The 25,346-nt window shown below is 42.2% G+C and overlaps 1 protein-coding gene across 2 annotated transcripts in view; it reads right to left on the bottom strand.

Annotated features, from left to right (window-relative positions):
- Positions 1–5,695: 5,695 nt before the first annotated feature.
- Positions 5,696–25,346, bottom strand: part of CNGA3 (cyclic nucleotide gated channel subunit alpha 3) — a 32,007-nt gene continuing 12,356 nt past the window's right edge. Inside the window, exons 3-8 of one of the 2 annotated variants that reach the window (XM_033085227.1) lie at positions 23,836–23,952; positions 22,246–22,425; positions 15,976–16,083; positions 13,793–13,900; positions 12,811–12,917; positions 5,696–9,575 (exon numbers count right to left, since the gene is read on the bottom strand). In XM_033085227.1, the coding sequence (XP_032941118.1) occupies positions 8,170–9,575; positions 12,811–12,917; positions 13,793–13,900; positions 15,976–16,083; positions 22,246–22,425; positions 23,836–23,952 (2,026 nt within the window). In that variant the 3' untranslated portion in view covers positions 5,696–8,169. The remainder of the gene's footprint in view (positions 9,576–12,810; positions 12,918–13,792; positions 13,901–15,975; positions 16,084–22,245; positions 22,426–23,835; positions 23,953–25,346) is intronic. The other variant, XM_033085218.1, reaches the window with a different exon arrangement.

The following is a 25,346-nucleotide window of genomic DNA, read 5'->3' on the forward strand; positions in this document are numbered from 1 at the left end:
AATTCAGATTTATACTGAATCATGAAAGGGGCGCTGCTTTGGAAATAGTTGATACTGGCATTAGTCTTTAGACAGGTAATTTCTTTTCAGATAAATTAATTTGGAAAACCAATGAAATGTCATTGTATTTTTCTCTAGTGGTCCATCTGAAGATACCTTCAGCTGTTTATTTTTATTGTTGTTCTTCATTAACTCAGTTAAAAAGTGTGTGGGAAGGTGGTTTTAATTGCAGATATACAAGTGTAGTTTTGTTCTGTTGAGCAGTATTTGTAGGATACATCAAGAAAGCGATTCTGATAAATAGCTGAAGTTTGCCTAGTGTGCTTGTGTTTGTGGATGTCTTGCTCAATATAGATCCTGTGCTGGGATTTCTGTGTGGGGAAATGTCTAACAGACAAAGACATTGGAGATGCAAGTGGAGGATAGAAATCATTATTCTATTTTACAGCAATAAGATTGCATTAGGAACTCCTACATTATTTTGCTGGGTAGATTTGTGCATAGTTTTGAGACTTAAAAATTGAGACCAGAGCTGATTGTGAAAGTCAGACAGCAATTGCTGGAGTTAGACTTCTGCCCTTTGAAGGACAGGCAGCACAGCTCAACTACAAACAACTGCATGTGCAGAAATCCTGCTGCTCCTGTGACCTTGGCTCACAGCTTGGACTGACCAATGTCAAGTGAAGATAAAAACTGCAGAGATTTGTAGCTCAACTGCTACATGCTAGGCTGACAGGAAACCTTAATATCACCAAAGGATATCTGCTGTGCCACTGGGGTCGTGTACAGAAAAAAAAAAACTTAAAACTGCTGCATCCTTCTGCTTCCAGACCTGTATAGGACAGCAGAGGGAGTAACAGTGCTCAGGAGTAACTGGCTATGAAATGAAAATTAGTTCAACTTCCCTGTTCCAGGTTTTGAGCTGCTATACATCATGTGTTGCTACCTTTGATTTAATATTTCCTTTTGCAAGCACTCTTGTGTTTGAGCAGCAAGGGGTAAAGATCAGGTAAGCCAATATGTTATAATTGAAGGGGTTTTGTTTCCTAAGAGAACTGATTTTAATAAAAATGGGAAACTTGGCAAAATAATGTTTTCTAGATGAAAGAGTTTTTTCAAAAGAAAAATCTCCCTTGTGCTATGCACACTGATTTTTAATTTCTGTCATCTGTGCATGAAGAATACTATGAATTTTGTAGCAAACCACCTGAAATAAAACAAATTACATTTTAGTTTTGCCAATACGGGCACTTTCCTTTAAAATGACACAGACCTCTCTGTGAGCATTTGTTAAGTGTTGCTCTTGAACTGTTTTTTAACACCTTAAATCTCTCTGGGAAGGGTCTCATTCCCAAACTGAAATCCTCAAGAGGATATCCTTTCCAACAGAATTCCTGTCTGGCTCATTTGATGTAGGGCTGGAGCCACCAGCCTCTGGTTTGTGCCCTAGCAGCCAGCCTGGGTGAGAGCAATGCTCCTGTGCCTGGAGTTATTCCAGTCAATATCCTCAGGCCTTTTGGAAGCAATCCTGCTCCAGACCTGCAGCAGTTTGGACAAGAAGTTTTGTCATCCAGAACAGTTTTTTCTAGCATCCAAACAGTGCTAGCTTTGATTTTGGAGGACAGGATTTCCTGGTGTTTAAGCCTCGGGAAAGGTTTCTTGGGTTTGGGGCTCTCTTTCTGGGACCACCCCTGCCCTCTGTTGCCACCTTCAGAGAATGGATTAGTCCCTTCTTTCTCTTTTGTGCTCTTGCCTTCTCCTGCAGAGCAAGGACTGGCCTGGAGCCAGCACTTCTGGACACCATGTCCTGCTGCAGCCTAGCAGTGGCACTGGGGGCAGCTGGTGGCAATGATTTGCCTGCTGCTTCCAAGCCTCACTGCTGCAGGGGTGTGGGTGATAAAAACAGGCTCTTCTAGCAGTTTCTTCCTGTCATTTGCAAGATGGGAGCCTCCAGCAGCCATACGCTGCTGTTTTTAACCTTTCCTCTGGGAATTTTGGATCCCGAGGATGATTGCAGCCTCTGGGGTCTCATAGTGGCTGATGGCAGCATCAGTTAGTCTCAGCACCTCCTGAGTTTGCTCCAAAATTTTCCCTTTGCCCTGCTCAAGTAAGAGTGAAGCTGTGTAGCACTGAACCTTGTATGGAGTAGGCAGCACTGCTCTGCTGCACAACTGGTTTGTCCTCAGCACTGGCAGTGGCTTGGGAGGGGGAACATGCTCTTCTGGAGTCATTCCTGTCACCAGTTGGTCTGGCTTGGGCCTCTTCTGGCCACCAGTGTGAATCAGTTTAGAAAACTCTACAGAGGCTCCCCTGTCTGCTTTCTCTGGCTGCATCCCTTCTGTACCAGCTTCCCTTCCCCAGTGGCAGGAAGCTGAGCAGCTTGGGGTGTCTCCCTTGCCCAGCACATCTGTCACCCCTGCTCGTGGCTGTGGTTTTGAACTGCCACCAGCTGCCCAGAGGTGCTACATGGCTCTTTTCTTGCTCCTCTTCTTCGTCACCACACTCATCCTTCTTGGGCTGCCAGTGCTCACAGCTGGTGCAGTCAGGTTATGGCAATGAAACTGTCAGCCTTGAAGCCCTGAACTGAAAGTGTTTCTGCTTGGGGCAGCTCCTCTGTCAATCTGCCTTGAGCCATGAGCCTTCCCTGTGCTGTCAGTGCTCAGGCTGAACCATACACAGACAAGCCTGGCTGTGGCTGACAGGATAAATGAGCTGTGGAGGCAAGCAACGTGTTTGGAAAGGCATGAGGTGCTTTGCTATAAAAGCTCTGCAGCTTTGTGCTGCTACACATAAGCTTTTTTCCTAACCTTGATGCAAGTATGGTCAGAGGCAGCTTTTATTGCAAGGAGATGAGGCATTGGGTTTTCAATAGTCAGAACTGAAAATTCCCACCTGTGGATCATTTCCTTCACGGATAGTACCCAAATCTGCTGCTATAAGAGAGGCTTTCCTATGCCAACTAGTGAACAAGCAGCCTGAGGACTTGCTTTAAACAGCTTAAATCTACAAGTAATGTGAAAACAGTGGGAATCTCATAGCAGTAAATTGGATTAATTATCTGGACTATTCTGCAAGTAAAATATTTGTGCTTTGATGAGGAACTGGCAATCGGTTTTCCTATAACAGATCTTTACAGCATGGTTGGTTTGATTAATCAGCCCTGCAGGCAGGCTACATGAAAGAAAAAGATTTGGTGCTTTTCTGTCCCCTTCTCTGGAAAGGCAAGTAGTGCCCATGGGTTCTTGCCATGCTACTCACCTGAAGTGGCTGCTTGGGTGTGACTGCTTTGGGGTGATTCCCTTTCTAGGGCAGTGAGGGCATATAATTGTAGGCAATAAGAACAGAATGGTGTGGGGTTTTTTCCTTGTGAGAAAGCTAAAGAAATGACATATTAGAACAGACAAAAAGCTAAGAAATTAATAGCTGTTCATCAAGCTGCCTATTGCTCTAGAATACAGCCGTGCTTTGCCTGATTTTCCATGTTAGTGTTCTTCAGTTGCCCTCTTACAGAAAGGTTGGTACCAGGCATCACAAATGCTAAGGAAAGAAAAATGGAATAGCATCCATTAGGCAATTCCTTCCATGTTTCTGCATTTCTGGTTTTAGTACTCTACCCCTGATTTACCTGTAGAAACAAGACAGGTCTCTGTTAGAGCTGGCTAGTGTCCTCAGCCTCTTGGGAAGACAGCCCATGCATGGAAGCTGAGCCATTTGCACTACAACCTGTATTCTGCTTACAGGAGCCCAGATGATCTCCCAGCTTCTGATGAAGGAAATCTGAGAACTGCTGCTGCTTCTGGAGTAAAGCTAATGTTTGTGTTCATCCTTAAATAACTGCTTAAAGAGTGCAAGCTTTTCTTCCTCCCTTTGCTCTTAAGGCATGGGAGGGGGAGGATTGCAAACACAGAGCAGCAGAACTATTTGCTGCAGTGAAGCTGCAAGGGCCATGGGCAGCAGCAAGCCTCAGCCCTTGTGAGCTGGAAATGATTGCAAAATTTGAATTTCGGAAACAAAAGGCCTGACCATCTTCAGCCCTAGAGAGTTGGTGTGGTTTTTCCCTGCCCCAGGCACCCTTCTTATGCTCTCAGCTATGAATGGGGCTGGGGAGGAGAGGGGAGTCCCAGACTGATGGCTTCCCTCAAGAGAGCTGCCACAACTGCAATCTTGTGCTTTAACTGCCTGTACAGTTGCCAGATCCTTTTAGTGTATAGTTCGTTTTGCTCTCAGGGATACATGAGGGGTTTTTGCAAATGCTGAATTATGTAGACAAGGGTTTGATTCTTTCTGTTTGTTCCAGGTTGGAAACATTAATAGAAGAGCTGGGGGACCTTGAAGCCAAGTGCAAATGCTGTCATCTTGCAAATCTTGAGGGTGAAGAGTAGCTCTCCTTTAGTCTGCCTGTTTCATCTCACTGGACTGCCTGGCCTGAGGTGAATACCTCATCCTTGGTGTCAGCAGTGATGCAGACACAAGTGTGTCTTCCAAAGCCAGCAACATAAGGACCAGCTCAGAGAAAGCACTCATGCTTTTGTGCAGGAAAGGAAGATGAGCAGTTTGGTTTTTAATGTGAAGTAGAGCCCTCATATTGTACATTAATAAGTATTTGACAGGAATGAAACTCTAAAGCCATTGCCTTGGAGAAGAGTTTTAAAAGCACAATTGTACCTTCCCTGGGCTGTTTCTGGAGAAAGACCTGTGCTGTCAAGAAGACCCCAACCCTCAGTTGTATAAATACATGAGCTGTTTTAATGTCACTGCTGCTTCTTAAGTCCAGTTCATTGAATTTGCCAGGGCAGTTTTCTTACAGTAAAAACTGTAAAGTAAAATAATAGTAGGGGATGAGGGTAAAAGGACGGGGAGAGCACTGAGAGCACTTCAGAGAGGAGCAAGGCTGAAATTGTTTGCTATCAGGGTATAGGGTCCACAGCTTGAGGCCCTCTCCCTGTAAAAGCTCACTCTGAGCAGCAGCTGGAGCATGGTATGCCACTCCACCACCTCTCCTCTCCTTCTGCATGTGGAGCAGATGTTTAAACCTCTCAGACTTTGCCCACTTGGTGTCTCCCTCAGCACAGGCACTTTGGAGCAGCAGTGCCAGCCCATGGCTACTTGCTTTGGGCCATGTGAAGTGAGTGTTGTGGCCATTAAACCTATTTCTAGATTCAGGGCCTATGCTCAAATGCTTTGTAAGCACTACCCTGTGCCTTGCTTTCTCTTGTGGCATGCTTGAAAGACCAGCCCAGCCCAGTCTGTGCCAGGCAATGTTTGGTAGGTGACCTATGTGTGAGTAGCAGAAAGCTGTACACACTTATTTCTGCTAGACAAACCACTGTCCCTGCTGTGCTGCCCTGCCTGGAACTGGGAAGGGGAAGACAGGAGACAGGTGGCCGTGCATGAAGAGCCTGACAGGCTCTGTGCCCCATGGGACCTGGCACCCCTTGGGCAGTGGGATAATGGTCAGGCTCTTGTGCCTGAGTGGTATCTGCAAAAACAGGGATGGTGTCAGAACTGGGCCAAGGACCAAAGCTGTGTGCCAGCTGCCCTGCAGTGTGGGAGACCACCATTTCCACTTAGTTTTCTGTCATTTCAGATCTCTGTTCCAGCTAATGATTTTCTGAGCCATGTAATGGTGACATGATCAAAGTCTGTCATGAAACACTAAAATCTAGAGAGATGCGGGTAAGAGAAAACACAGAGATCCTTGAACATTACTCAAAATATTTTAATGTACATGTGTAGCCACATTAAAGAACAGGAACAAACATCTTACAGAGATGAAAGATGCCAAAGGATATGATTTCATCATGCCAGAAGCTGTATGTTTCAAAGTGACTGAAGCCAATAGCATCAAAATGCTCTTTTCTGGTGTATGAAAACCAGATCAAGAGGCACAGAAAGGGAAGAGCAAATATGTATTTACCTGATCAATTAGGCTGTTCTAATCCATCAGGTGAAGAAGCAGTCCTGTGTTTTTTAGGGTTTTTAAACAGGTATCAATCTGGTATAAAGAGAACTTCCAAGTTTTACTCATACATACCTAGTGGGCTGGAACAGCTGTACTATGTTGGGTAGATTGGTATGAGATGATGACTGATGGAGAACATGTCAATATGCACAAAACCCCTGCCAGATACAGTGGGTTTGAGTCACACAGCAGTGAATGTCAGCCAAGGTGAGTGTGGTACTTGCCTCTGTCAGGAGGTGAAAGTTACAAGTTGAGCAGCCTGTGACAGCATCATCTGTGCTCACAGGGGTACCCGGCAGTGAGCCCAGCTCCACCTCAGCCCTGCCTGCCTCTGCATGGGACCAAGGGCACTACACCCCTGCCAGAAACAGCCTCTCGGAGCTCCCCCATTTCTCTCAAGCCCTTAAAGAAAATAAGGACAAGATTAAGCTGATGGACCAATGCCACTGGCCACAAACAGGTCTTGGCTAACTTTCCAAACTACTTGTTACAATCAGTGGATATTTTGATAATAGAGATTAAGCCAAATCTAGGGAAGATCCATAAGTGTAGTTGGCTTCTAGGCTAACAGCAGTTAAGATGAGGGCCCCATGTGGACATTACTACCCAGCTGTCCCTTTGCTAGTGTTGCTGCCAAAGCCCCATTCCTTCATCACTGACAGATCTGTCTCCCTCACCAGGCTCAGAAGTGTCAATAGAAGGGAACAGCTGCTTGCCTGGAGACAAGGACTTACTCTGAGCAGTTGTACTCAGTTTAGCAAAACTGTCTCTTTTCTTTCCACTACCACCCAGTTAAACCACCTTCTTAGTGGGTTCCTCACCAATTTTCCAACAGGCCATTGATCCCAGATGCTGTCATAAGTCAGGCCTGAGGACAACCAAAATCAGAGCACCACCCACAGTAATACCTAATGCCATTGGAGGATCCCATGCTATATATGCTGAACAGCCTCTGCTACTCCATACTTTTCAAAAGCCTGTGAGATGCAGGAGGATGAAAGTAACATAGGGAAATTGCATGACAGCAAATACTGTACAGCAAAAAATGAAAGCTTAATATCTTCTGCATTGTCCTTAACTGATGGCAACAAGTTAGTGTGACAGCTACTTTGGAGAAAAGATGGTGGTAAATAGCAAAGGGAGTTGGAGTGCACATCCTTACAAGAAATAAAAAGAAAGAAAACATAGGCCTAAGTGACTGAAATTACTTTGCAACACAGGGCTTGTTCTCCCTGCCTTGCAGAAACCCTGTTGTGGGAGCAGGGACAGCTTGCTCTGCCAGCCCATGGCATTTCTCTGTAGCCTCCCTACAGACAGCCCACTTGCCAGGGAGTTCACTCAGCACCCTACATATGGGAGTTGCACACACCAGGGCCCTCTTTTTTCTTCCCAGGTTCGGTAAAGCCGTACTACCCTTCCACCAGTGAGCTTTAGGGGACTCCTTTCCAAGTGAGGGTTTTACCAGAGTGGAGATGGAACTGGGCTAAAAGGGAGGAGCCTCTGCTCTCTCCCCAGTGAAGCAGCTGCAGAGTAGCAAAGGCTGTCACAGACTCTGCCAGAAGGGACAGGAATGAGCACTGCTACTCTGTCAGCATGGTCCTTTGTACAGAGCTCGTTAGAGAGAATCAGACTAAAGCATCTGACTGCACAGCTATTTCAGACACGTGCAGGGTGCACTGCAATGTCCAGGTACCTGACTCTGCTTAGCTGTCATCCAACTGTTTGCACAAATTGTGAAAGAACAAAGATTTTGAGAACCCAGATATCCATCCACGCATTTCATCAGCTACTGAAGTAGCAAGTTAGAGCAGGGTACCCTATAAACACTTTTTAAGCTCTTAAAAAGGAAAAAAATTAATCTCTTCTAGTTCAAGTACAATGCCTTCTTAGCGCACAATGCGCAGGAAGAGATGGTGTGTCAAGACCTACAGATACCAAACACAACAGACATTCTGAGCATGACTTGTAAGAAGCCCACTCTCAGTACAAAAAAGTACCAAGTGCTGGACCAAATCTCCCCCCAAGAAGAAGGTGACAGTGTTCTATTTACAAGAAAATACTGCTTCAGTTAAAAATGCTAAAAACCATTCTCTTGAGTTCATATAAAAATAATTATGTCTATGTATGCACACACATATTTACATACATTTATGGCTTTCAGTGCTTCGACCTTCTCCAATAAATGGGGAAATATAAATACGCCATTACTACTTTTTCTCCTCCTCAGGTTTTTCAGCTTCTGCTTCTGCAACTGATAAGCTGCCACTACCATATTTTTTCACTCGTGTTTCTACTCTGGCAAGTCTTTGTTTCACCTTTTGTTGAGATGCACTGTATTCTGCCAAAAGCCTCGCAAACCTAGTCTGCAGTGTATCCAGAGCTACTTCAAGTCGCCCTATTTTTTCTTCCAAGTCTTTTGGGTCAGCTCCTGCTTTTGCTGCCTCCTCATCTATTAAATTGTCTTTCATCAGAATTTGACGTCCTTTCTCTTCCAGAGCCTTTTTGGCTTCTGGATATTCTGTGAGAGCTTCCATTAAATCATCTTTAGATAAGCAGAACAAATCAGAATAACCAATACTCCTAATGTTGGCTGTCCTCCTGTTGCCAGATTTGCTACCTTTGATGTTTAGGATGCTGATTTCACCAAAGTAGCTGCCATCGCTTAGGACTACAAATTGGGTTATGCCATCATCCGCCACCACAGCCAATTTTCCCTCTTTAATAATGTACATTTCTCTTCCAATATCTCCTTTTTTGCAAATGTAGTCACCAGGACTGAAGACCGTAGGTTTCAGTTTCAGCACCAGCTCAATGAGAAGTCCAGCTTCACAATCCTGGAATATACGCACTTTCCTCAGCGTGTCCAAATGGACATTGATGGCAATTTCAGCCTTCAACTTGTCAGGCAGATTTTTAAGAACTTCCTTCTCATCCACTGTTTTCTTATTGGTCCATAGGTAATCAAACCACTTAATAACCCTGGCCTCCAAATCCTTAGTCACTTTTCGGAATTGCATGTACTGTTTAATGGAATCTACTTTGGCCTGGAACTCTGCCCTGGAAGCATTCATATTGGAAATCATGGAGCCGACGTTACCGACAATAGTAGCAAAGATGAGCACGCCCACCAGGAAGTCGATGACCACAAAGAGATACTCCTCATCCTTCACCGGGGGCGGTGTTTCTCCGATGGTTGTCAGCGTGAGCGTCGACCAGTACAGACTGTAAATGTACTTCCTGGACAGGCGCGCGTACTCCGGAACAGACACGTTGGGATACACCCAGGTGTCGGTTCCAAACCCGATCACCTTCGATATCGCAAAGTATATGCACGCGTTCCAGTGGATGATGATAAGAATGTACAACACAAGATTGCCAATACGGAACATGTTTGGGTAATTGGTCCTGGTCTCCGTACGGTCAAAAAACTCAAAGAGCCGAGCAATCCTCAGCAAGCGGTTAAATCGGAGCTCGGGGTAGTTCAAACCAAGCTTGAAATATGCCAGGTCTGTTGGCACAAGAGACAGCACGTCCAGTTTGAACTGCGTAGTTTTGGTATAATGTTCTCGTAATTTCTTCTCATCTTTAACTAGCAAGCCTTGTTCAAGGAAGCCTTCAGAGAATAAAAAGATTTTACTTGTTAGAATAAAAATACCATCAACAGTAGTGAGTGACTTACGTTTCAGGCCTGAGAATGTTAAAACTTGTACTGTTACACCTAACACTGAGACACCGAGGTCATTTAATTGCGTATTTAAATATTTCAATCAAGTTTCAAAGCTGATATATAATGACTAAGAACAATAACTCTATCATGAGAACAGTGCTTCCTGAGGCTTTCCACTCTATTCTGTGACAGCTGTATCTTTTTCTTTTAGGTATCTTTGCCAAAAATAAAGAGGGAGATTCAAGTGTCTAATTTTTCATTAATCATTAGCATGAGTCCTAATAAAGTTAAGCAAACGTTAAGCAATTGTGTATAAAACAGCAGTGGAATATTTTAAGATAAATACCAAGAATAGGTAGGTACAATGGATTGTTGGAAACTTTTTCCAAACAATATAGATATCCTTGAGATAAAGAAATGCAGTTACCCCGCTAAGTCATGTTTTTCCTCTTGTGTCCAATGTTAAAATTGACACGATTTTCCTTGGTTTGCACTTTGTGTTTCTAGTGAGAGAGCTACTAAGCAGACTTTCACACATCAATATTTCTTCATTCCAAAGACTTTGAAAAGTATTCGATTTTAAAAATTTACAAGTAGATATAAACTGCAGTGACAGATCTCTACAGCAGACAGTCCAGCCACAGTGTTCTTTTGTGCCTCTGACAGCATTAAAAATGTTCCACAAGGAACAGCTTATGCACTGCAAAATACTTGCTGCAATTGCAATGGAGATATCTAACTGTCAGCCCATTAGGCCCTTCATGAGAAAAAGTCCACTGAGGAAAAAACAAAACATTCCTGGTGTATCTGGGACTATCACATTTTACTAGCCCCTTAGTAATCTACAAACCTTCTACAGCTTTCTCAGGGAAGCATCTCACGCAGAACACCAAGCTGCATTTCTCTGTGTCCTATACAGCACGGCTGTACTTCTGGAATGTGTGGTGCATCCATAAAGCCTCATCCACTTGTGTGTATCTGGCTTTGGATTTGCAAACTAATGGTGAATACAAATGGAGTAGTTCCTGTGCCATGCGTGTGTTGCCCCCCAGAAAACTGCTGAAAAAGCTGGTCAAATATGCCTCAAATATGCCCTTTAGTTATACAACTAAACAGAAAAGCTGGCCAGAGTGATGAATTTCTGATACACAGTTATGAAAAATAACTTTGAAAACGCCTTCCTGCTGAAAGGAGATAACATCTCTTAGCTTTTTGTTCCCTTATGGAACTAAAATCTTACAGTAAAATCTTTTGAAAGCATCAGAACACAGTGTATGCTAAACACAACCAGCTGCTGAGACATTAATCCTTTCTGTTTCACAGTGCACAGTCACCAAATAGGTGAAATGCAGTCCAACTGGCCCTGCAGCTGGACAGAAATGCACCATGGAGAAGCTGATGATCAGAGTAGTCATGGGGCTACCTAGATCTCAGTTCAAAGGCAGACCCTGCCCTCAGACAGCAGAAAGTCTCACTCTTCCCCAAAGGCTTCCAGGACCTCTGTCCCCAGGACAGATGGACCTTGCAGACTCATAGGAAAAGGCAGCAGGCAAAGGCAGAGCCAGGAGGGGCTGTTAAGAGAGTTGACAAAGATTTTGCCACCTAAAAGAAGCAAGTCCTTTCTTGGAGTGCCTGGAACTACAGCAGACACCTGCACTGAAGCATTCAGGAGACAGCTCCAACAATTCTGCAGTTGCAAGCCAGAGCTGAAAATTCAAATTCCAGTCAGGCTTTAACAGCCATATAATCATTATCAGGACAGCCCATGGCAGCTTATAGCTTGCTTTGCTGGGACATGCCTAATTTCTGCTCTGTTCTTTCCCATTACATTAATAGATGTAACTGCAGAAGGTAAATTTAGTTGGCACAGTTGGTATTTTAACTATACAAAGAAGATGAACACCCCCCACCCCCATCCTGCCCCAAATAGAGCACTCTTTTGATTTAGGCTGGTACCTGAAACTAACTTTCCTGTTGAACAAGGTACTTGCTAGGTTTAAGAATTTGACTTGCCATGGGTTGTGTGCATCCCACATGACAGCATTTTTAGCCCATCTTGTAATTATGTTTACAACTTGTCACAGGCCATAATTAGCATCAAGCTGTCAGCACAACTTTAAATAAATAAATAGATTAAAAAGACATGATGTTAAAATGAAAGATTTAAAAGTACTCTAATTTTTTTTAACCATCAGTGTTGTTTTGGGTTCTTTGGAGGGACACTTTGAAGCTGTGTCAGTTGAAGACAATGAGACTGGAGATGTTTTCTGGCCAAAGACCAGCTGCCACAATAGGATAGCTTCTATTCACATGTAAATTCTTTCAGGCCCCTCCAAAAACACCACCATGAACAGCACCCAACCACTGCTGTCCTAGCTGTCCCCAGACACGGGGTACTTGCTGGCATGGACCAAAGTGCAGGCATCAAAGTGCATCAAGGACTATTCAGTAACTTGGTGATATGGATCACTGTATGTCATTGCTTAGGCCTGTACTGTGACCTTGTTCAGTTTAAAACAGATACCACTTTAAGGTTGGAATCTCAGCCTGCCTGGATTACAGAAACAGGGACAAGAAGCTGAAGCGAACCACTTCACACATAGCATGGTGCAGCCCTCATAGATCCTTCTTTCTCCAGGAAGGCAGGACATAAACAGAGGTTCCTGGATAACCCTATCCCATCACCAGGCAGTAGGAAAGCCAGACAGGACCTCATGGAGGCCACAGGAAGCACAGATGATGGCAGAGGGACCACACTGCCTGTGCCAGGCATAGGACCACAAACTGAAGGCTGAGATAGGTGCCAGGTCCTGCACTTGACCAACTCAATAACCACTTCTGACCAGGATGCTGCACAGCTTGGTTAAGAAAGCAGCATTTGTGAGGTGCAGTTGGTTTCCTGCCCCAAGTGTCCTATTGTCCCTTCCCATACAGCCTGTTACAGTGGCTACGCACTCAGCATCTGGCACACCTATTACTGACAGAACTGAATTTACAGAGAAGTGAAGAGCAAGTGTTGGAATGTACAGCCTTAAAAAATCCAAACTGATCAGACACTTCATCTTCCAAAAGCCTCCACTGTTGTGTTCTAAAGTAGTCAGAGCCCACAGGGGAATTTTTGTTCCAATCCTTTATATACATGCAGTATTTGGAAACACTGTAAAATCCCAGAAAGACTCACCTGTTCTGAACCTGACGAACATGTCAATAATATAGATAATATCAGAGATATAATCCAAGAAGAGCCACATTTTAACATGGTCCATTTGTAGCTCATCAAAGCAGGCTCTAAAGTAAGAAAGATTTTTTTAAAATTAGGTCAACTACACAAGCAGAGTACTTGCATTATGTGTCCTAGCTGCACATTAGTGCACATTTTTGGAACAGAAATATTACAGGCAGCATATCTTCATGTCCAGACATCTGCACACTAGAGCTATGTCCAAACAGATACCAGGATCTTTCAGAATTCTGAAACAGGACAGGAGTAAAACTCAAACACTAGAAGCCACACGAGTGCACTTACGGAGGATTACACATATCCCTACAATTAAAAGTGCATCAGATTTCATGTGATACACATCTCCATGAAGATAATTCCCAAATAAAAGATTTGTTTGCCAGTGGTAAGCCATCCTCACCCCTATCATCTTACACAATTTAAGAAAATTATTTCTACAACCTTCCATCACTTTGACTGAAACTGATTTCTACATTCTACCATGGGAAAGAAATACTTGAGTTAAATCTTCCTGCCCTTCGAGCATCCAAAAGATGCGTTATATGAATTTAAGAGGCCCTGTCACTGCCCACATCCCTCCTGTCCTCTCCTGGGTGGTGGGAAGCTCTCATCCCTCGGAGTGCTTAGGGATGAAGTGGCCAGGACACAGCTCAGCCACGAGCCAGCAGGTGGCACACAAAGGCCACACCGGCGCTCATGAGGACACTCACTGCAAGTTACATCCACCTGCTTTTTAGAGAAAAAGGGGGAAAAAACCACTGGCAATCTATTCCCAGTGGTACCCATGTCATACATCCCCTAAGGACATATGAACTGTAAACCTTCTAGATAAGTCACCCAAAAGATGCTGCAGGGAAGATAAGAGAGTGATTTACATAGGAAACACAATGACTGAAATGTAAAATTGTTATTAAGTCCATACCTGCACACTAGCATACACCAGTTATAGAACACGGGTGCTGCAATTACGGTTAGCCAGTTGTAGTACAGATTGCTTGAAGGATCTATCACAAAGACCTCCTTTTTTGGCCTGGAAAGTAAAACATGCAGATTTACACTGGAAATGTATGCAAGTAACCTCCTAGATCTCGCTCTTCTTGAGGCTGCTTATTTCACCATGAACTCACAGCTGCCCAAGAGGAGGAAGTATCCGTGCAGGCAGTGCAGATGAGATTCCAGGCACCCCATCTGACAAGCTCTATTTCTTTGTTTGACCCAACTTCGGGAAAAGTAAATAAGAGTGGAAAGAAAAACACAGACTTCTGTATCTCCCAGGCTGAAACCCACAGCCTTCTGTATTAAGCCCCACGCTGAAAAAAAATTGTTAAATGTTTCTTATTATCACTCCTGTTAGAAGGTTACATTTCATTGCTAGATAAAGAGCCTTCTTTTGCAGGCTAATTGTTGATTTTTAGTAAATTCTATTATGGAAATGATTGTATAAGCATACATTTGAACAAGTAAAACACATATGCATTCAAATACCTGTCTGTACAAGTAAGAACCTCTGTGTGCATATGCACATACAGTGTGTGTGTCTAGAGCTGAAACACATCTTAGTATGTAAAGGGAAATTTCACACATTCACAGTCCTGGTCCTTAGGCCTCACAACAAGGAAGTCATGCTAAAAGATGCACACAGGCCTGGAATATGAAGATTTAAAGAACAGCATGGCTAATGGCACAGGGCATGCTCAGAAGTGCCCACCTCTAGCATGAGAAAGGTTGATATGGAACAGAGAGCAATTAGGCAAGTAATCAGAGGACATATACAGTAGTGGATTTGAGGTCCACAGCTGCAAAATTACTTCAACAGTAGGAGTGTGATCTGTGGACTGTATAATAGTGTGTGGAATATGTGACCAGGCAATGCTTGAACATGCATTTGTGGGACTTTTCCTAATCTCCAAGAATGCAAATATATTAAAATGTAATGATAATTTATTTCAAATCTGTGTGTATTTCTGGCATTACCACTGTTGTCAGCTGAATGTCTAGGCAATGTGAGTAAAGGAAGCAGCTTTTATCTAAAAAGTATTTACCATCTTCACTAACTGGTTTTAAATCATTTCTTGTAGAAAACTGGTCACCACCTTAAAACTGGTGACCATGAAACATGGTCATTATATGTCAGAGTATACTACCTTGCAGACATTAAAACACTAACTCTCTTTGAAAAAATGTTTTAAAGCACTCTTGGCTACTACAAAGCTTAGGCTTTCACTACACAGTAATTAAAGCCAAAAGAGAGTGCTTTGAACAAGGGCTTTCTAATCGGGAAAAAAAAAACAATTAAAAGCTTTAATAAAGATCCTGAGATCAATCAGATTTCATTTCGAATGTCCTCATGTCTATATAGCAGGTACCACCATATACATACCTATAAACCTACAGTATATTACTCTAACATACTCCTTAACTGTGAAGGCCATCCAAATGCATTCTTTTTAAATCTGCCATCATTGTTATTTTTAATCACTGATAATAAATTGTGCTATATTTGGGTCAGCTTTGCAGGAACAAAGTTAGAAGAGGATCCATTTCTGCCAAAAGCATTCAAATTACCTCACTTTGTTGCAGAAATACAGTATCCCCTAATCAACAAAAGGAAATTCAATGAACTGGACCATAATAAGTAAATAAATATACCAGTCAGTGAAATAACTAAACTTAGTAGCAAACTTTAATTTTCTACATGTAAGGTATTTCTACATGGTAAGATTAACCAGACTTTTGGTCCATTTGCTCTGAATCAGTATGGAAATTCTGGAACAATGAAGTCTGTGCAACTCTGCAAAGCAGGCTGCTGTCCTAAAGTGCTTCATAACTAAAAAGTGATCTTCAACTTCAAAGTGACGCAGAGGTAGGTCAATTCCCTTTTACTGACATAGGAAGCTGTTTCTGAAAGATCTAAACACAGGTCTTCAAGACACAACAACTTTGCTGAGCAGTTGAAACCTTCCCAAAGGGGCAAAAGTATTAGAGATTTGATAGGCTAAGAATCTGCAAGCTACAGAACAATTGTAAGGGTTACAATGAAATGCTATTCCATGTTTTGTACTGTAGGAGACGTGCTACAATCACACATTAATTCTTTATACTTACTCTTCCTTTTTTTTGTCATCTTTTTTGTCATCTTTCTTTTCCTCTTTCTTTTCCTCTTTCTTTTCCTCTTTTTTCTCCTCTTTAACCTCTTTCTTTTCTTCCTTTTTGCTGTACAACATAATGCAAGGCTTAGCAATATTACCAATACTGAGCAATTCAGGGAGAGGGTGGAGGTTTGGGAAACAAGACTAGACTCTGGACAGAGTAGGACAGGAATCCAATTGGAAAAAAGTTTACAGGCTGAGACCTGACACCACCACACTACCACATCAAGTAACCAGCTGGCTGATTCCCTGCATTAGCTGCCCACACCTTCCTGACTTTTTCATACATCAGTGTACCAGGCTGATTTTAAGTAACTGCTTTCAGTTTGATTGACTCTTAAAGAACTCAGGCATTTAAAAAGAAATTTATCAAATGATGACAGAATGTGAAATGGCTTAACAAACTGTCAACATTCTTTGCAAAGCCAAAACCTCAACATGACTGTCTGAAGCTTTGATAATAATCATAAAAAATGAGGATGAATCTCCTCTTATGGTTCTTTAAAACCAACAACATTTTAATTAGTTAATTGCCTCTGGATCTGAACTGCCCCATTCTTAGGTTTGCCTGAACAGAAAAGTCTTGAAATATGTTAACTTCTGCAGGCAGGCCCACAAACACTTTTCAAACCTACAGGAAGTTAACATCTTTCTCAAGATTCTGACAATACCTAATCTTAAAGCTAGATTTGCTACATGCCTTGGTGAAGAATCATGTAATGTGATGTGAAGAACGGTGCTCATTTGCACAAGCAGAAAATCCATCATCTGAGATCTCCTTTTTAATTTGACATTTGTCTAGTCCTTGAAGCAGAACATGTCCTTCTCACACAGAAAAGCCTAAGTGTTCCTCAGTGTATGTAGATAAGATACAGTGTATGTAGACAACAAAACTCCCCATACATAGTATCTGGTTTGAATAAAAGCCATGGATTCCTGCTCCCACAGGAGTTTTTTTTTTTCTCCTCTGAGCTGTCAGGACTGAATCTCCCTTTGCACTGGTATCAAGAAAGGACAAATGAATTTAATGACAGCAACGTCCCACAGGAAGAATATGGAATAATGCTGCTTACAGAACTTGGGCTTTCCACACACATTTCCTCATATTGCTAGGCCAGAAAGGTCTGTGCTGTAAATGGCAGTCACATCTAGGAATGTTCTCACTGCAGGGAGAAAGAAGCTCCAAAGGAGACGACAGCCACCAATTTTAAGATAGTAGCAGCTTTCACCAATCAGCATTGAGCACCTATTCCAGTTCTTACACTTAGACATTTCCACAGTGATGCACCACCACAGTGTACTTTGGAAAAGCCACAACTCATTTGCTAAAAAACGCTGAGATCCTCCGCTCTGCCACATCCAGGAGAACATCTACCAAGTTGACCACTGAAACCTTCAAAAGTACAGAGTGCAAGGGAGCAGAACTGGAGGAGAAAAGAACCTTTGGATTGACTGATCTCTTTCTACTAGTGCCTCAAATCAAAAAAAGATGTTTTCATTTACCAAGGCCGATTCCTACACAGCAGTAGGAACTGCTTCTCAAAAATTTATTTCTCTGGACTTTATTTCCAGAACTTTAATGGTTTATTTTCCAATCTGCCCCCAAAACTCCTTCCTGTTTAAAAAATTTGTCAGGATTTCACTGCAGATTACCATGCATGGTGTCTGATCTAAAGGCAAATGCACACTTGCTGTTGTTAGCATTAATGCAGATCCTCAACACTTCAAATGCCTGGCTTTCTTATCAGGATGGAAGAGTTACAAGTACAGTAATTTCACGACTATAAGGCACACCCTTTTGACTAAAATTTTTCCCTGAATCCAGAATTGAGCCTTATAGTCTGGTGCGCCTTATCTGATGTACAAAGTTGCGACATTTGCCACCCCGGAAGTGTGAGCTGCAATGGGGGGGCGCTGGGGGGTGCTGCCGCGGGAGCGCCGAGTCGTGATGGGGGGTGGGAGCGGGCGGCCACGGCCGGCAGGAGCTGCGTGGGGAGGGAGCGAGCTGCTGCCGGCCCCGGTCCCGGCGCAGGGGGAACAAGGAGCTGCCGGCCGCAGGGGGAGCGAAGCGCCACCGGCCGTGGGAAAGTGGCGGCGGCAGCAGGGCAGCCCCTGTGGCCGCAGAAAAGGGGCGAGAAGTGGCAGTGCCGCCGCCGACCGCGGGGAAGGGGCAAGAAGGGGCAAGAAGGGGCAGCGCCCCCGAGCTGAGCGAGGGACAGGTGGCAGGAGTGCCAAGCCGAGCGAGGGAACAGCACAGCAGCTCCACAGAGCCACAAGGGGGAACAGCCCCGTGGCAGCACGGAGCCACAAGGGGGAAGTGGCCCCGCAGCCGTGCCGAGCCGTGCCTGCTGGCACCGGGGGTGGGCGGGAGTGCCAGGGCCCACTGCACGGGGAGGGTGCCTGGGGCTGCCTTTGAAAGCCTACGTCGATCTGTGAAAAATGTTTCCAAATTGCGCACCTGCCAGTAAACTCCACGATCGCGGGTTTCCGTTACTAAGTTTTTACTTTGTTGCGCGCGGCACGGATCTTCACGGCAAAAAAAAAGTGCACCCTATAGTCCGGTGCACCTTATATGATCTACAAAGTTGCGAATTTTTCCGACTCCCAGGGGGTGCGCCTTATAGTCCGGTGCGCCTTATGGTCGTGAAATTACTGTAAGTAGAATTTTCAAAGAGTAGGGCCACTGTACATTTGTGGATCTTGTTATGCAGGGAAAAGTAGGTTGAGATCGAGAATAAGTCAAAAAGTCTCAGTGGTGGTGAATTTTGAAAATTCCAACTCCCTCCTATGTTTGTGGGTTTTTTTTAAAAAAAGTGAAAAAACTTTATTTCACACAGTATCTAATAGTCATACTTACTTTTCTCTGGCCTGAGATCTCCTGCAAACTCATCTGTCAACTACAGGTACCTTTCCTAAGTGCGTTTCTTCTATTTATGTTGCCTTGTTCATCTTTCCATTGTGGTAACTCCCATCTTATCATACTCCCATCTACTTGCAGTCTGGCAATGGAAGTTGCTCAGATGAAAAGGCTGGCCATAATCAAAGAACTGTACACTCATATACAGTTCCCCAGAACATGGCGTAGTTAGGTCTTTAACATAATGAAAAGTCCACTTTTCTTCTTCTTTACCAGTAATGCTGAGTAAACTGGAACCCAGTAACTAATGAAACAGTTTGTGTCTGTCCTCTTTGACCCCAACACTGCAGCATCCATGCTGTTTCTAAGCTATGTGCAGCTTCAGATTTAGAAACCTATTTCATCAGCCCTTATAAAACACTGCCATACTCTTTGAAAGACTCAAATATTTGGATTTCTCATCTATCAAGTACTTTGCAAATCAAGTATGTTTCAGACTGTTGGACAGGTAGACAGACAAACAGGTCTCGTCTTCACTTAAAAATAATGAAACATTGAAGGGATGAAAGTTTTGCCCAAGGTACTTGAGTCCTTGTCAGAAACAAAGTAAGGCAGAAGAATTTCTGTCCAAACCAGTCCTCTGGGTTCTGTCTAGTAGGCTCAGCTCCAAGCTTATAGAACTTCTTTTATATCTGTCTAAATAAAAGTATGCATATTTCTGTCACTGTTCACTGCACACAGATTTTCCTTTTGAACAAAAGTTATGCAAACCAAACCAAAAAATTGCTTTAGGAGCAGGAAGATCTCTTGTTCAGCTTCATGCACAAAGGTTCTGCAGCATCATTTAGAATGTATAGTTTAAACTTGCCTATGGTAGAATTATTTAGAGAAAAAAATAACCCAAGAGTTTTCTAGAGGTATTTCTGACACAATCAGAAGACGTACTGGCTATTTTTAAATTTGTTTTCATCTGGAAAGCAATGAAAAAAACTACTACCAGTATGCATGAGAACAGATCTGCTGCTGAATACTAAAGAGTAGATATCCCTTCAGATTGCTGTGGTTTAAGACAAGCAACAAATGTTGTTGGGTGATTTTAAATTACAGGAGCTCTTCACGTTGTTTAATAAATTTCTCATTGGTGTAACACTGTGAAAATAGCTTGTCAATTATATAAAACAGACTTGAAAGGACAGCTTCTGTCAGACATTCTGTGGCAATATTATGGTGCCTGTCTCTCTAAAACAACAGTACCCACTGAACTGAAGCACAGACTTTTCAAATATGGACATATAAATGGGTTTTGGTGCCCTCATCAGTATCCATTTCTCATTTGACAATCTGAAATTTTTGGGATGCTTGATTTGCAAAAAGGGACCAGTGTGTTAAAAGAGGAAAACCACTACTAGAAAATGAATACCTTAATCTGATTTAAAAACTGAAAAATTAATGCATCAATTGGCAATGCAGTAAAATCAGCCAGCTGAACTACAGAAGGTAAGGACTAAACACTTGTCAAATTCACTCCTTGAGAGGAAGGGGTAACTTCAGCCAAAAAGAAGTTCACAGGGAGCACAAAGGATGCTTTTCATACTAAAAAACTAGCCCTTTCTCTATAATAAAACTATACTCTTAGGAAAGGATTAGGAAGAACTAAGGAGTTTATACTACAAATGTTACTAGGTTGGATAGGGAAAAAGGGAAGCTGTTGGTAGCAGAAAGGTCTTTGAAGTTAACAGTACTTACTCTTCATTGGTGTTGTTGCTAAAGTTGACATTAAACCTGGCCAAGGGCCAGTGACTGCAAGCAAATTAAATAAAACACATTAAAGAGTGTAAAGGCTGTTGGTATTTCAAACACGTGTTTGCTGACACGACAGATTGACTCACGAGCTCCTCACATATGCACTGATAAGATTAGCAAGGTCAATTTTGACTGTTGTGATAAGCTCCTTTGCATAACTGCTTCAAGGCACCAGTTCCTTTCTGTCATGTGCCTGGCATACACATTTGTGACCACATCTGATGTCTGAAGTCTGTTCTTAGGCGTATTAGTGGATCGCAAGATGCACCTCACTATTTCTAGCCCTGTACTCATTGGACTACTATTTTAAGCTTTCTTCAATCCTTTCAAGTCCTATTCACAGATGCAGTGTCAAGGCTTGTAGATAAGTAATGAGCATACCTACCCATTGTTGCAGAATTAAGCCTTCATGATACAACAACTGAAAGTTACTGTCAACCAGCAACAGCATAAACTGAGAAAGTAAGGATGGGTGCTCTCAAATTGACTTCAGAGAGACTTATACAGAGGTTTGCTGGCCCATGATCAATGTTGTTCTCTCTAATTACTTCCCATCTGCAGCTGCTACTGATCCAGACACCTGAGAAATCAGGCAACAGTCTGGCTAATTCACTAAAATATGCTCTTGAGATGAATTTGTACAGAGCAGATCAAGTGAAGATAATAAGGCTGTGCTGGAGTACAACAAATCAAAGTAACCTGCATAATGTAGACCTTCAAAGGTTTTTGCTTTAATCTGAATTGCTTGCTGAGATTTTTGAAACTAATTACTTGCTTACCTACCAATCTTTAATTATGCAGGAGAATATAGGAGTGTCTGCTTCAATGCCTAATGCCAAAGTCAGCTTTTGTCTAGGGGCTTCATTTTCCCATTTTAGCTGGAGTTAAATTTAAAATATGTATCATACATTTATAAAGTAATAACAACTCATCAAGTCAAAGAACTGTAAACACATAAAGGTTTCTCTTTTGTTTTATTGGAAAAAATTAGGATTGAACCTGCCTTCCATACCAAATACTGCATATGTGCTAATAAGTGAAGTCAGCATCCAAAGGATTTTGTCATTTCTGCATCAAAAACTTTCTGTAATGTTATCAGGTGGACTTCTTAGTAGATGTAGCAAAGGAATGACACATTCTGCACAACTGCTTCTTTACAGTTTCCTAACACTTGCAAATAATTCACATTAAGACCATGAAAAGTCAAAAGTAGAAATATCCTAGATTCTTGAAACAGAAGTTGCATTCTCCTCAGTTGAGCAGTTTAGCAACATCAAGTTGCATTTGGTAAAATTCCAGTTCTGAGAAATCATTCTCCCTAAAGCAGCATAATCAAAATCCTTTACTTTAAGATCTTGGCCACAGTGTGTTTGAGGAGGAAAGAGAAAGTCTGTTGAAAGTGCAATACTTTAGTTATGCGAAGATTCCTGGGCAGCATTAAATAATCTGTTCTTCTCCCACTCTAAGCTCCTTACCACCTTCTTAAAATACTAATTACATCCTAATTACTAAGCAAACATGATAACTTCAATCATCTTCAGTTGAAGTATAAGCACCTCTTCTTACCTGCTTGCTCCCCCGGGCCGCTCCCGGGCACCCAGGAAGGAGCGGATGTTGCTTTGCCTGGTGGACACCTCTACGAGTTCTGGCCCTCTGATACGTTCCAAAAAAGAATCAGGCCTTTGGTCACCATGGTGTGAGTGTCTTGTGGCCCATGACCTCACAGATAAGACAAATCGTGACAGCCTGCATGGAACACACACACAGAACTGACTGAACCAGACAGAAACATGAGGTGGTTTAAAACATCCCTGCAAACACCAGCCCGGAATTTTATTCCACATCTCCACCTGTCATGAAATTAAACTTGATGGAGTAACTGTGTGAACCCAGCCACTTGCCACAATTTCGTAGATCACCTTCTCCAGTGGATCAGGAAAATACCTCCCACATCAGTTCCTATTCTACTGTACCACCACGGCAGGAGCAACAGAGTTTTCTTGCTTGGGGGCCTTACATCTCAAAGTGAGATACTCTGTGAAGTCCACCAGATGCACTTGTGTTAGACCCTTGAGAATTTCCATTGAAAAGTCATGCTATGTTACCCTAATATTTAAACTGCTAGGCATTCATGTTTACATCACAAACTTCCCTGTATGTTCAGAGCATATGTAATTCAATCTATCCTGAAAATGGTAAAGGAAACTATAAACAAAGATTAAAAAGGAAGCTCTCAGTATGAATTTATATATTCATGTGCACTATGTTTACACAAAACACACATATATAATCTTTTTTCATCTAAAGTCAACCTCTTGCAGACTTTGTCATTTACATCTGGTGGTGTCATTATCTGAAAACCAAGCAGGGAAATAAAAGCTTCTTCTCCACTATCTAAAATGATGACGTGTGAACAATACTCTTTAAATTAGCCTAGTTTTACAGTTTTTATCCTAGTTTTGAAATACACTGTGCTTAAAGTGACTGTGGTCTGTGTTGTGTGTAGCAATGGTATCTGAAGGCAGAGCCCTGCAGTCTCAGACACAAAGCAGACACAATAAGGTTTTGAAGCTCCACTTCAGGTTTATGTTTATATTTAAGTTCCAGTAATATAAACAACTTAAGACAATGTTCAGCTTCACTTTTGCTGACTAGGGCTCCAAATCCATTATAACTGGATTCCAAAAACAGAGAAATTCTTGCACTCAAAACACAAATACCCTCTGTCTCCTCTCTTTCCAGAGCCATCTACCAAAAGGAAACAATCATTATGTTTTATTTGACAGTAAACAAACACTACATCAGCTATCAGCCAGAACAAAACACAGCCATTTATTTTACAGTCCAGCCCTACATTTCCTCAGCATTCAATGTATTTTCAGATACAGTTATGTAAAAATATATATTTTTAATATTTGACAAACTTTCTTTGGGCTTTTTCAGCCTCTCTCAGCTTCTAAGACTTTTACTAGCAGTAAGTAAGTGATGAATCAAGGTCAAATGCAACTTCTGTTACTTCTTACAGACTTTCTTCAGCTGGACTCCATCCATTTTCTTTGGAAAGTGATTTCTTTGGCCTCCAAATTGTGATCAGTCTCTTTCAGCAAATTTCAGCTAATAATTCAATACTGGAAATTATATCAGTTAGTAATTTACCTTGCCATTGCTCCCCTGCCAGTGAAGGAGCTCGCCTGAGATTCAGGTACATGTCCTCCCTCCACAGAAATGACTCCCTGCAGCTCTGAACATGCATCCTCACGAAGTGAATGGGTTCTGCAAAAACAATTTATTTTTAAGGAATTCCATGCAGCCTTCACCAGACTCACCCCCATCTGGTTCTCTCCACCACTGCATCAGGAAACAGTCCAGCAAATTGTCCTCTCCCTATTAATATAGCATATATTTGATAACCATATTGCTAAGCCTGTGCTCCTATTCTTCTGGAACCATCCAATATGAACTGGTCATACATTCCAGCAAGCTCAGAAGCTAAATACTACTTATTAGCACTTTAAAAATTAGCATTTGAGAAAAAAAAATTAAATTTTAGCCTTGTCTTCCAGTAATGAAGTTTTGAAATTTACTTCACTGGAACCTGAACTTTATGAGGGTTCACTCCAGATTTTTTTATAGTACTCCTTGTTTTTCTCTGCGTTTTTCAGTCTTTAGTATTCACTTTTATAAGACTTTTTTACGTCCATTAAGGATCACTTTTTTCTGCCTTTGTAATGCAAACAAGGATTCTCACATGGGTCTGTTAATCTGTATTGCCAGGAAAACACTGACTGAAATGATACCTGCAGTATCTTCATAAGAACTGGCAGCAGCATTCTGAATGCCCACAAGAGGATAATTAGCAGCTCAATTTTATGTGCACTCACAGCTGAGAAACTAACAGACAAAGAATTAAAACTTTATTATTTCTACTCAAAGAACAATGCTAAAATAGATCTTGATGGTCCCAGTATTCTCAACTTGTTAACTGTTTTCTATTTCTCTTCCCATAACAAAACACCATTTAGTACTGAAAAACTTTTATAACCTAGTTTATGTTGCCAGTGCTGAGAATATTGTGGTTGCCAAAGTTAACATCCTTCTTATGGACAATGAACAAACTTATGGAACAGACATTCATCACAGATTACCAGATACACAGAGCCCACATTCACCCCAAGAACTCTCTTCAGACAAATGCTGGGAGAATAGCAGAGTTTGTCCACCTTTTTTAGTACTTCTTGCAGAAATTGCCTACAGACCTGATGAAGAAAGGATACTGGACTAGGTAGTGTTTTAGACAGCACTACCATGGTTGGTTTTAAGTACTTTTATTCCCATTTACCTAGTAATACTGAGTAATAATTTTGTGTGATCTTAGCAATAAATTCTAGTATTGTTAATGGCACTGCCTAATACATATCTAAGTTCCCTTTATAGCCAATGGCCTCTCAGGGCTTGATTCAGCTGCTTCGTAATAGGAGTCTGGTACAACAGAACTACATACAGAATACAACAAAATGCATTCAGAACAGGAGTCTGGAACACCTCAGAATGCTTTACTGGACCTCTCCAGAGCACACAGGTATCTCCTCACATCCACTAGCACCAGCTAAACACTTCAAATACTCTGTGGTATCTCAAATAGCATTAGACGCCTATTTTAGGCAACT

This window comes from Catharus ustulatus, chromosome 2, assembly GCF_009819885.2.
Source record: "Catharus ustulatus isolate bCatUst1 chromosome 2, bCatUst1.pri.v2, whole genome shotgun sequence".
Taxonomy (NCBI): domain Eukaryota; kingdom Metazoa; phylum Chordata; class Aves; order Passeriformes; family Turdidae; genus Catharus; species Catharus ustulatus.